Below are 13,380 nucleotides of genomic sequence, written 5' to 3' on the forward strand. Positions count from 1 at the left end.
TAATTAAACACAGCGAAGTTGCGTACTGAAAACAATTCTATTAAAGTTACATTTTTGCGTAGGCAATGTATAGAGATAGTCTTTTGTTTTTATTCTGTCAGTTAGCAGGGATGAATTTGTTCCAAGAAAGCTAAGCTAGCACTTATATTTTGTTTACGGTACTACCGCATAAAGAAAATTGTTTAACTGATTAGCCACATGAAAAGGCAGTTGCACGTACGGGACATCACATACTCTGTTAACAACTATCGAGCTATGCCTGACACCCAGCGATAGAACTAGGCAGACGCCTTTATCACTTTTAGAAATAAAATGGCGCTTACCATTATGCAGACATTATTTACAGCCTCATCGTGGAGCCGTAATATCAGTCAGCAGGCTAAACACATATAGATCGAAGAACGCTAGACTTCAAATCGACTACATGATTATCTTAGCTGCACGAACGAGTTGTTCTGTATCTCGATGTTAGAAGTTGTATGTCTGACAGTGCGGTCAAGCAACACTTCTGATGGCTGGTTCTTGCTCATTGCGAAACGAAGCGTGTCTACGCCTACTGTCAAATATAAACCACTGATCGAAAAATTAAATCAGGAGAGGCTTTTCTTCCTGCAAGGCCACTGACGGGTCCTCATCGTCTTAGCTTAGTACGTATATGCAAACTAAAACGTACTTTTTTCATGGCAAATATGTGAGTTCCTTCATGTAGTTACTTCTACACTTCATTCTTATTCTTGCAATAACGTACTTCACGTTACATACGTTACAGTCACGTCAAGAGGCTCTGAACGAAGATATCCGGTTATTCCAGTCGAAAATCTACAATGAATGCAGGACTAATTCAGAAATAGAAATTTACGTGGACTTCTAGTTCGTTCCCGAAAGGATTGAACAGCTTTGTTTGTTGTCTCAACGATATATACAAGCTGGCGCGGGTTGGCTTCGCTCGTGATCTGCTTCCAAGACTTGATTACAATCGTAACCCAGAGCTATAGAACCCTCATCGCTACTGTTTTCAATTTCAGAAGTGGCACACGTTAAACTAGCATGTTATACGTAAAAAAAAAACATACTTTTTCTGTGTCACCCTATTACGGAATAATCCGGGTAAAATCTACTTTAAAACAATGACTCGCACGCAATAATAGAATTTGTAGTGGTAGTACTAGTAGTGTATACCAAATACAATTAGCGGTAATTTAATGGGACTAATAACCTTGCTGACAGTCGAATCTTTCATTGCGTCCGTTCGATTTTTTCTATGTCGCTAACATATCATAATTTTCCCAGAATATTTCCTGAGTCTCCCTATTTCATCTCATTCTCTAGAAGGAAGCGAAGTGTCGATACGTATCAATGAAACGGTTCACAGCAGTTTGTTCTATACAAAATATGCACAATCAAAGCGTTTAAATATGACGAGCAAAAACAGCGCGCTTATATCGAAGAAACGCGGCAGTCGATAGCGCACTCTTGGTATCAACAATGACCATGTCAAAGGTGGCTTCATACGTAGATATATATCTTAAAAAGATATACATAATCGAAATTTCAGGCTTTGGCCTGAAGGCTGGCCATTCGGCGATGGCCACTACCAAGTCCTGATTCAGGGGCTACTCGTCATAATCAAAAGAACCGGCGGCTTTCGTTGAGAGAGCGGTCCTAAATCATGCCTCAGATACTCGGCCTTACCGTGTCCGAGGGACCTGGTTGACGTCGTAAGAGAGACCACAAGCTTTTGGTTAGTTATACGGAAAGACCAATTTTTATATATCGCCATTGGTGCTGCCTCTCATTTAGATTCGTCCATTGTAAACTTTATGCTGGGCATTCTCCCTTTTGATCTTCATTGTAAAAATAGGCGAAAGATAGATCGATCGATGTATACTGACCGATGCGGGTGAAGCTAGACGGACGAGGTATCGTTGTAACGGCACTGTCATAGCGTTTGGCAAGACCAGTGTCTTGTGCTATTGCCATTTGCACCGCTGGTACCACCAGATCGCTAACGCAGACCAGCAACAACAGCCAAGGCACCTATAAAGCCATTCGGCTAAATTGAGCCTATTCGATTCGAGACTCCTACTGAGGTCGCCATTAAACGCCTTCTCTTTCTGCCTATTGCCCATCAAGAGGCGATGCACGTGGCGTTGCGTGTAGCGCTAACCGCAAACTCGGAGAGCTTGAAACCGCAACATCGAGAACGCGACGAGATCGAGTGAAGATAAAGAATGAAGGGTACACAACGTGGTAGGAAAATATAGTCAGTCTTCACTGCTGCTTATAGAATTGCTTCCCCGCCGCTAGCGCTGCCAGTAAAGGGTCAGCATCATCGCTCTTGGTGTTCCCACTGACTGACTGACTTACTGTGGTAGAGGCAGCCCTGTTTAAATTTATCTGCTTCATAAAATATCTCATTCCGTCGTGTCAGTAGCGGTATCCGAATCAGAAGCAGCACGAATAGCCTGCAGGTCAGCAGCACCAAAACAGGAGGCAGGACAGCTTTATTACTGCCAAAGCCTTTGGACGCCGTTCTGTAAACGACGTCTAAAAACTCTTATATAGAGTTGACTAGAAAAAAACTAGTAGCTCTAGCTGTGGCCCTAGGTATTTCTACTGCGTTGAGTACTACAACAAGCGGTCGTCTGTTTCACACAGAGTGTGGCAGCGTAGCTTTAGGAAAAATGTCCGACAAAAATCTATCACAAACATAGCGTTAATGTTTGACACAGATGAAAACCCAGGTCTATTATGGCCTCTGAAGATTAGCTGGAAGACAGGGTTCTGCTAAGACCTTAAGAATTGTTGGGGCTTAATTTCACGAAAGCGTTGGTCAAATCAGTCAAGCATCACAATTGGTCAACCGAAAAGGCGATAAATACAGTGGTTGAGTATGCTCTCACTGTTTAGAAAAATAAAACAATTAAGACACTTAATAAGCATTTGGTACTTAATGTTGTAAAACCCATTCAGTTCTATACAACCGTTCATTTATCAGCGCTTGTTCTACGCAATTGAAAGTTTTTTTTTAATTTTTGTGGGCAATATTCGAGTATCATAACTTATGTTCATCATAAAACTTTCGCTACAATCCTATCCAGTAGTTCTCGGCACACTTAACTAAACATGTCTATTAAAATAACTTATTTTGATCATCTCAACCTATTTTTTGAAGAAGACACTTTTTTTAATTTAATCTCTTGGTCAGTCTTTGGATTTCAACAATACTAAAATGATATTTGTTAAATTTGCGGTAAATTACTAACACTTTTTTCGAAATCTTAAGCATTTTTTAATATTTTCAAAATTAAGATAAAAATAGCAGTTTTAATAAATTAATATCTCGCTAACGGTAAATATTAGAAGAAAATTGAACTACATTAGATGCTTCTTGAATCAACAAAATGTCGTTTTACACTCGTTGTTCTCAAATACATGCGAAAACAGAGTGAGTAATCATTCCGTGTATTAGACAAACGTGTGTATATATATATATATATAGGAAAGACCACAAAAAGTAAATAAGCTGCCTGTTCGAATTCAACTTTTCCTAATCAGCTGCATACATCTATTTGATGTAAAAATATAAATAACGGTGGGACTTTTTCAAATGTTCCTTGCTCCTTTTGCCGCTCTACTGTTCGGTTATTTCTAAACTGTTAGGGAGTGGCCACTATTCGTTCAAGTCCGTTATAACGTTGGTAGGCGGAAAAAAGCGTTTCTCAAGTTTAGGCTTCAAAAGCCTTTTCTGATAAAATAAAAAGTCCACCTCCGACATCTAACTTATTTCACTTTTTGCTAAGATCAAGAAGTTGCCCAAAAAGGTCTGGGACAATTAGGCACCTTATATCTATAGGGTTTTCTCAAACACAAAGAGCTTGAGTGCTCCCCAAACCGAGTGAAAAGCGCCGAGAAACACCGCTTTTATTTGTCCTTCAGCATATGGCAAGTGAACAATACACAGGTTTCTACAATGACAGGTTTCTATTATCATAATTATTCTACTTATTATGCAGCGCAGTAAAAAACGGATTCCAGTGTTAAGTCATATCTTAATTCTATAACGGTAACGATTTTCATTTTTTTAGAATTAGAAGAATCTTGTACAAAAAAAAATACCTCATAACAATAAGACGGTCAACCGAAGTTGCACTAAATAAATCGCAGAAAAAAAAACCCATAATAGAGGCAGGCTATTATAACCGCTCTAGAGGAACTTGTGTAAGAGGTTCTTTTATAGCCACCATTTTTTCTGAATCTCCCGCTTATTTCTACCTTTCGCTATTATTGATAAAACTCATAAGAATAATTTAAACAATGAGCAGGCTTTTGAGAAATTGGCTGGATAAGTTCTAGAGCACCAAATTGAAAAACTTTTGGCGCAGCATTTGGAGTGCATAAATTGGTTGAAAGATGGCAGAAGATCATTAAGAAGTGATGATGTATAGTAAACTATTTTTGTAGTAAGCTTAGAAGTTAACTGCGGTGTTTTTGTTAGGTAAGAAATTGCCGTTACTGACACCCGAATATAATATTGTCATCATATAAGTTTTCAGTAAACTTGCTAAAACTGACCTTTTAGTCGAACTTCTACGACATCGTAATATAACGTTTTATTTTTATGAACCAAAGTGGGTCATAAACTATAAAAGTACCCTATATTAAAATGTATCTAAATTCTAATTATAAGAGCTGCTGTTGCTTTTACCGTCGCCATAGCCCACGGTCCATACCTTCTCTCATGTATTGTTCTTCTTGTTTCGCTTTTAGCCTTCTGCGTCTTTTCTTTGTATTTGTTCCTCGCCTCCACCAGGATCTTCCCTCCCAATCTAAACTCACTTGTGCTACAATTAGTACACTTCTTTGTATAGCGGTTTTTGTCTGATAAGCACTACTTCTGTTGTACTGCTATCGTTGTTGCTTCAAGATTTCATCAACGTTGTTTCGCCCAGGCCGATGCGGTGTTCTCTCTGAACTCTGCGTGATTAAGATCGCTGCTGAGTTTAGTTTTTCCTCTAGCAGATACCAAATTCGTTCGCCGCTTTTCCCTGACCCGTTGTTGCCATATGCTATCGTGTAGAACTTATCTCGCTAACTATGCTCGGTAACCTCTTGCGTCGCAATCCCTGTTTTCCGACCACGCCCTATAAATAACAACTCGTCTGTCAGCTTACAACTGGGAGCACTTCTCTGGGAACCGCGGGAAACGTTACCAGTGGATTATACCTACGGCGATGATTAGGAATCCCCTAATTCCCCAGTGGCTTTGATCTAGTCCCATGGCATCGGCGACACCAGCTTTTTTACTATTTGAATCGTAGTAATAGTACAATGCATGGAATAGTTTGTATGGGCAAATCAAGCCAAACTTAAATCTCACACCAGTCGCGCTATGGCAAGAACATCGTTTTTGTCCACCGAAGGCACCCGAGTACGCGTTAACGTTTAGCATCCAATATGATTTAGCCAGCGAGCTATTGCTACAGCGTGAGGCGGCTACCGTTTGTGAAGGGCAGTTGTTTCCCTGGCGAAATAAGCTCCAATCTGCTTTTGCGCTACTCTCACCATCTGAGCAGCTGGGCAACGCCAACACGGGTCGCTTACCTATACACCTATCGTTGAAGCTTCATTTGCACCCCATACTATTCCTTTCTGCTATATAACACCAGTGGAGCCCCCTCTCACTATCTCAGTCAGCTTAGCAACTTGAAAAAAAAGTCTGCATAAAAAAGCAAATAGGTTAGAAGCTCGAAAGCGGACGAGGTGCCGCCCCGGGTAAATCAGCAGCAATCCCGCTGTACATGCATAACTGAGCACGCCGACGTAGACGTGACAGAGTGCGCATCGTAACATTTCGTTAAAAACAGAACCTACCGATTCATTTGGCTGATGAATGAATTAAACGTGGTGATTTACACGTTTTTGGCTTACCCTCCCTTTCGTTGGCCATCAGCAGGAAGCTTGAGATCACAAAATCGTTCATAGAAATTTTGCCAAATGTATACGCAGTAGAAATCGAAAACAAAATATTTATCTAGTACAAAATGTAACTGAATCGTTAAATTGTATCGTATTAAAATTTTTGATAAAAAATATCTCAGACGAGGGTAAACGCGATGTATGTTTAAAGTGTTAGTTCGACAAACTTAGTTTGGTAGGTTTAGATTGAAACTGGAATTTTATATGGAATATTTTTATGGGCTTATTAAAACTTCAAGCTTCGTTTCTACTTCACACCTTACGAGTAAATAATGATAAAAAGAATAGATTACTAACAACGCGAGAAAATAATTCGTAAATTCCGTCTTCCTACCAACATCAAGGGCGTGCTTTCTATCTCCCAGCTGGACCTATCAAGAAGTTTGGTAAGTAAGACGTCTATTATCATATAACCTAGTCATCAGTTTGTTGATATACTATAAATATATATTGTTGTTGTAGGAGCGTGTACTTTCATGATTGTTCGTCCCAGCCCAAAAGTGACAACAATGAAATATAATACACAGCAACCAACCTTTCTACCACTTGATTGTTTACTACCTTCGTTTATTCCTTTTCTAGACAAGTGTGGCCTGCAGCCATCGTACAATACACTGCTCCGACATTGTCTATTATAGCATGACCCAGTGGAAGCTCAAAAAACAGAAGGGTTTCCGAGAACTTCAACCTCTCGTTTTGGCTCGTCGTCATACATCGAGAAACCGACGTTCCTTCTCGTCGTTTTCCATCGTGGTACCCTCCGTTTCGCTTATTCGCTCGAATGCAAGAAATGAATACATGTGAACATCGCAGTCGACGTCTGGACATATCCCTGCTCTTACGACCACTTGGCTACGGCCTAAAGGCATCGGGGTCAATCGTTGACTTTTTGAATTGAAAATAATGTTTCAGGCCGGGCCAATCGGGTACCGACGACCTGACAATGAGTGAATGTCGCCCCCTTAAGTTGGCTTCACCCCGACCACCGCGAAATTTTCACATTTCGCTCCCGCCTGTCTTTTTCATTTAAAGCCCCGGTACCAGAGAGGAAAACATAGGTTCAACCAGGTAAGTCTGGATGGACGTATATCATGCTCTAGAGAAGATTATTGCCTTTATCCTCCTCTGTAACCTTGAAGGTTGGAAGTTTTGAGGCTGGGCAACTCCATCTTTTCGATTTCATGACCTGTGAAAGAGGATGTGAGAAAGTGTTTTCGAAGTTGCAAGGCATGACTGCGTTTGAGCAGACGATATCATGAAAGCTTCGCTCACCGGTGGAAAACAGCAGAGCGAAAACGATCGAGGCTTTTCGATTGCGGCCCACAAAACAGCAAACAGAGTGGGCCTTTTCGGGAAGACAAGTATTTACACATACATATTCTGTCTCCTTATATGTGAATGAAAGCATGTGGTTTGATTTTTTTCTTTGTATAACGTGCGCAAGCTGGTAAACACTAGAGATTCTCTATTAAGATAGTGGAGAATACATTAACGTACGTTACGTGGAAGTCCAAGGTGGTTTCAGAGCTTAGATCATATAACTTAATTCGCTACAGCCACTAAAATTTAAAGGCATTCCTTCTGCTGATAGATTTCACAGATAGAGAAAATTATTCTTTTCTGATAGAAAAAAAACGACGCGTTAGCATTACATCCGTGTGTAGTAGTTATCTTATGTTTTTATTTAGGGGTCTGCCACAGAACCCATGAGATCTTCCTCAGACGTTACCGAAATATTAACGTTGAAGAAAACAGGGCGCTTTCGCGTCTATGTGTGCAGGTTGAACCGCTAACGGGGCTGTATTCTGTATCCACATAATCAGTGCGCTCAATGCGGGCTAATGCTCTTTTTTTCTATACACAATAGCCTATTGAATCAAGACTGTGGGGTATTGGATTTATGTCACTGACGACTTGCTGTGCCGTTTCGGGCAAAAACTAGTCTGCTTAAAAGAAAATCATCATATGCAGATAACAGATTTTTACAATTATTACAGACTTTATTTTAGTAATTGAGTACTGTGTGAACGGCCAAAATGCCGATAGAGTTCACAGTCTGCAAATTTCCCCTTGACTGTTTGGATACTAACAGTTACGATCTGATGAGCAGCATGACTCGGTGCTTGTAGCGATTTGGGTGGGTCTATCACGAGCGCCGCGGAGACCACTCAACACATCGTCACCCTGTCCTACACAGTGCTGCAAGATATGTTTGTCCTATAAATAACGTTAATTTTATGCAACACGAGTCTTCCGCTCTATAAGGTCCTGTTGAGTTGCTTTAGTTGGTAAACGGACGAATGGCCAATACGTAGAGTAGTGAAGATACTTGCAGTGAAAAATACTCGAATTAAATACGATGCTCATGTCTGGAAAACCGTAGTCGGCTGAGTGTATTGAGAGCTTCGAGCGCTTGGCAACGTTGATCATCAATACATCACTGGTATTAGATATTGCCTGAAAGACGGACCAACATATCATATGAATCAGCTGATGTTCAGGTATTAAGTACTATTCTCATCAATTTATTGCCGGCACAACATCTCGTCATTTTGATTGGAAGTCAACAGATCAATATGTCAGATGGACGGATAGAAATGGGACGAGTTTGGGAAGCCAATGCTAAAGAACGATGAAAGCAATCCAGCAAGTTTATCCAGCAACGGGTGGTAAGCACGCTATAATTGCAGGACATGGGATCATCTAATAATACGAGTGCAATACATTTTTTGGATCTACAATGTTACCTTTGATTCTAGCGGAGCACTATCGATCGGAATTCTCATTAATGGGCAACCCGTCACACGTGTGATATTTCTATTTTAGCAGCTTTTTTTTGGATTTTTATGTTTTTTTTTTTTTTTACTTTATAGCATTCAGTATACTTATTTTTTAAATTTTAACCCAACATCTCAAATCGAAGCGACATTATTTCAACTGTAGTGAGCGTTTGACCGACAAAGATATATCGACAATCAGCAAAACAGCAAACATCCTTGTCGAGCTAATGCTTAGACGCGCCTTTAAGAAAATGTCGAAAGCGTCCGTTTTAATTTTCAAGCAATAAAAAGAGTATATGAACATTATCTGACTCAGGTCAGTCGAATCATGCCCTTGCCAAAGAAACAATCCCTACTACGTTGTTAGAAGTTGTATCTAAAGCTCACATGATCGCGGGTCGAACTATAGCTACTGTTAGGCTCAATTTACCCTTTTGAATGCTGTGTACTTATATGTCGAAATATAATATATATGAATGTGTATGGATGCAATGGCAAATTGTAATCCAATTTACCGTCTGAAGCTCTCTGACCCTGTGTGTGTTGGGCACAGGAACTGAAACTCCTTCAAACCGGTGGCATCAACTAGCCACCGCCTGCGCCTTGTTACGATTCAAACACACTTCGGTTCCGGTGCTGATTGGACCCTTCTGGCTCGGACACCGTCAATGGTTACAGTGGGCTCTTGTTGGCAGTAGGGCGGAAGAAAGGGAGCGGAAGAAGAAAGGGATCGGAGCAGTCGCCTCCTGCAGCATAGATACAGAGTAACGTGGAAAAATTCAGGTGAGATAGAGCTGCAAGTACTAACTAAGGCTACTCAGCTTCCTAGCCCGTCTAAACTGCCTAGTGTGTTCAGTACGCCGTGAGAGCACGAAGTACCCTAAGACTCCGGAGTTCGCCAGGTCGTGGGTGACTGCCGCGAATGGCTCCGGCTGGCGGTGGTTAGCGATGACAAGGCAAGTGAGAGTAGGGAATTCAGTGCGGGCTGGATAATCTGGAAATATTGTGCCCCTTCATGGACACTTGAGCTCGCACTACCCCCCCCCCCCCTCTCCTTGAAAGCGGAAGCGCATAAGAATGAAAGGGATGAAAGTCACGGCGAAATTGTGCTTGGTACTCGCACTGCAGCCGACGCTGCTCGCGACTTCGAAGCCAACCAGCTTTCAGTAGAAGCTGTGACAGTGGTTCGTGCCGGCTCCGGCAAAGTTCCCTGGCTGTCCCTAGTCGAGATAGATGCAGCGAGGCTGAGAGAGGAGGTGAGAACGAAAGAGGGGCTAAGGAGAGAATGGAAAAACCTAGTCGGCGTGGAGATACTCGAAACGTTGTTTCGAATAGCTACGCCGACACTTCGCACCGTCGCCTTAGTTTGCGCCTTGCCGGTGCTGAATCGGTTGCCGCCACCTTTCTAAGAGGCTGAGTACTTTCGAGAGGAGCGAGCAATTGCTGGACGACCGGATCCGTGCATTGCGCTTGGGAAGGAAAGCTCCCCAAACGAGGGTAATCCGACTTTTATGAATATTTTTGTGTCAATACACCGCCAGCCACCGTCTACGGCCATTCCGCCGAACCGCGTCGGTCGCTTACTCACTCCTCTCATACTGTTCACTGCTACTCTTTCAGACACTCAACCGAAGTCAGCACAATTCCACCGTTCGCCATGTTTTCTGCGATTTTCTCACTAGTGGCCACCGCTACTTCAACCCCCAACAGAGCACAACCCACACAATGCCTAACCTGTGAGAAGCAACAGCAGGATCCGACGTCTCAACGTTATTGCCGAGTCACTGACTGACCAACCCCTGTTCATCCCGCTCTTCAGGCTACACGCTTTGCCCTATTGGGCCGCGAGTCTAGCCTGCTCGCAGCCACGACCACACGTAGCGTACAGCGTCCCTTCTCCCATATAAGCAGCGTACAAATCTATTTTTTCGATTCCACAAGCTAGCAATCTCGCTTTATATCTACAGCTCCAGTGTATCAGTCGCGACATGATACAACATCCTGTATTGCTGGGGCCGGCCTTATGATCTCAGCCATACTGTTGCCTATATGGATGTGCACACATACGTACACCGCCATGAGCCGCCACAGCCCATTATATCGAGTGCACAGCGAACATCAACAGCAAGAAGCACATGAAAAGCACTTATTGACACTTCCCTGCTGTGGATGTTAGCGCCGTGCGGATGCATCTGCTGGTGAACGCAGCCAATGCTGCCTCTACGGCCTGCCTTATACTTGTCTTTCATACAGTACATGGCAGCAGCCCCCGTTTCTTCTATGCTGTGACATAGGTTAAGTCTGCTGAATACTCTATATTATCCTGCGAGCCTGACTTGTTTCGAAACGCTTGTCGACCGAGTCAATGCGTGTTAGTCCGTTTGTGTCTCTTAGAGTGAATTGATTTTGGCAGTTGTAGCTGACATTAACTGCAAAAATAACACCACCGTTGAAAGACCGCTGATAGAAGTCTTTGGTGGGAAGACGGAAAGCGGACACGCGTAAAGGCCTCCCAAAAAGAGACTAGGAGCTTCGAAGGCACCGAGTAGTACCGGACACGAGGAGCAGACAACGAACGCCGAGGCAGAATGGCCAAGACGAGCGAAGCGCACCGAAGCAAAGAGACATGGAAAAAGTATACTGAAAAAACGTCGAAATGGGCAATCCACTCGACTGATCAAAGGCCCGCTGGCCGCGGGACCACGCAGTAGCCAGAGGTTGCGTCCGCCACCAAAGCTTGTGATGGTCGAACGGTAACCTGCTGTCACCTGCTCTGATTACCGCGAATATGCTCCTCCTACTGCTGAAGCTGTTCCGGGCAGCTGAGCCGGATTGCTCGAGAAGGTCGAGGGAGCTAACAGAAATAAGCAGATAGGAATCCCAGTAAGTCAAGGGAAAAATAAAAACTATTCGTGTCCAATCAAGTCTGCTCCGAGTTCTTATTTCGGGCACTAGCTGCTGCTCATTTTCCCTTAAAGCTAAATAAAGATGACGGCAAGGTAGGCAAAGATTGATGACTGAGTGAAAACGCTCAAACGCGAAAGTAGCAAATGCTAAATACTATCTACGGGCATAAATAGATAGATAGATACAATTTCCAAAGGACACACCACGAAGGGTTCTGGACTCTAGCAGTTGCGCTCATCAAAGTAGAGTGAAAAACGACAACTGAAAAGAAAATTAATTCTCGACAAAGTTTATCAGCCTTGTTTACATAAAAGTGATCCTAACGAACATATATAGATGTCAAAAGGGTACGATTGGCGTCACTTCAAATTTAAATACACGTACGTCAATCCTCTCGCACCCTGTGGGCTCATCGAACGTTCAAGTAACTAACGAAACCCGCGTTAATTTTTGATTCTGAATGTATTTAAACATAAACAAAAAGAAAGCAGCGCGCGAATTTTGAAAAGTTACGTCTAATCGCTATCGTCAAAACCATAGTTATAATTACGCACATTATAAATGCTAATATTGTGTTAACAGCTATTAGAATGCCGCTATTTGTAGTTCTAGTGACAGAAATTATTGTTATTGCTATGACAGAAAGTATAATTGGCACAACATATTTCTTTCTAACTATATTTTTTTGTCGCACGTGGCCTAGTGCGTGATACTTGTTCTGTTGAAAAGAGAAATTTCTATAAAGATGTGTCGTGTGCAAATCGTTATGCGTATCTATCCCGTCCCTAACACCAGACTGCTAAGCATGACAGGTAGTGCAGTATTACTAGGCGAACCTATTACGTCTACCATCGTGTACTAATTCCTGCCGCTGCTGTATTCGTTTACTGACCAATTGAAGCGTCGTGGGACGAAGGACGCACACAAGAATGTTTCTTTGCTGCAATATCCATCTATTTTTTTTGTATCGCCCCTTGTCTGCACCGGTAGCGGGCTTCAAACGGCTGTCGAGCTTACAACCATCATCGTTCTGTATTTGGTTCTGGATAAGAGTACGATGGCCGCAGTGGAAAAGAATCCGCACGCAAGACGTTCATTATACAATGAAGGTACATCCCGTCCCAGTTGATTTCTCCGGTCGGTGGACTCCAGTCTCACTTTTGTTGCAGGTAGATATCAGCGCAGCCTGGTACAACCCTGCTTGGGCCTCCTTTGTTGGATACTGCCTGAAAGATCCGGCCAAACGGGAACGGAGACGCGGGTCTCTGGAATGAAGAACGCCACGATCATAGATAACTGCTCAAACCACTAACTCCGCTCCGTAATAGATAGACTATTTAGACACATATAAGGGCGATGTGGAAATGAGATTTCAGGACTACTGCAACCAATCGGTAGCAACGACGGCAAAAGAAGGCAATCATCCAAAGAGAAAATAAGAATTTGGATAGGGCAGGACACACTCTAGGCTCTGTATTTTCTCAAGGGAGAGAGTAGCCTAGGTGGTGGCGGTCGCGATGTTTCCATGGTGTCCACTGTATGACAGGCAAGCAAGGCAAACGCAGAAAACGAAAGGTATTTGCTGCTAAAAATATACATTTCTCTGATTTGCTTTCCACAACCTAGACGACATAGGGGAGCTGTGTGGCCACTGCTCGACAAAAGGTTGGTTGGAGCTACGTGATCCTCGCTCGTTTGCTTAAAGCGGTAGAAA

At 42.7% G+C, this 13,380-nt stretch overlaps 1 protein-coding gene across 6 annotated transcripts in view; it reads right to left on the reverse strand.

Moving 5' to 3' along the window:
• Window positions 1-7,636: 7,636 nt before the first annotated feature.
• Window positions 7,637-13,380, reverse strand: part of LOC111254383 (uncharacterized) — a 45,928-nt gene continuing 40,184 nt past the window's right edge. For 5 of the 6 annotated variants that reach the window (XR_015316625.1, XR_015316623.1, XR_015316624.1 and 2 more), the window contains 2 exons: window positions 12,559-12,931; window positions 7,637-8,436 (listed from right to left, as the gene is read on the reverse strand). Coding sequence is in view for 2 of the 6 variants with exons in the window: in XM_086974379.1 (XP_086830505.1) it covers window positions 12,763-12,931 (169 nt within the window). In the remaining 4 variants the exon portion in view is untranslated. Of the gene's footprint in view, window positions 8,437-9,274; window positions 9,506-10,493; window positions 12,524-12,558; window positions 12,932-13,380 lie in introns of those variants that run through there. The other variant, XR_015316626.1, reaches the window with a different exon arrangement.

Source organism: Varroa destructor, unplaced genomic scaffold (genome assembly GCF_002443255.2).
Source record: "Varroa destructor unplaced genomic scaffold, Vdes_3.0 BEIS01000007.1, whole genome shotgun sequence".
Lineage (NCBI taxonomy): Eukaryota > Metazoa > Arthropoda > Arachnida > Mesostigmata > Varroidae > Varroa > Varroa destructor.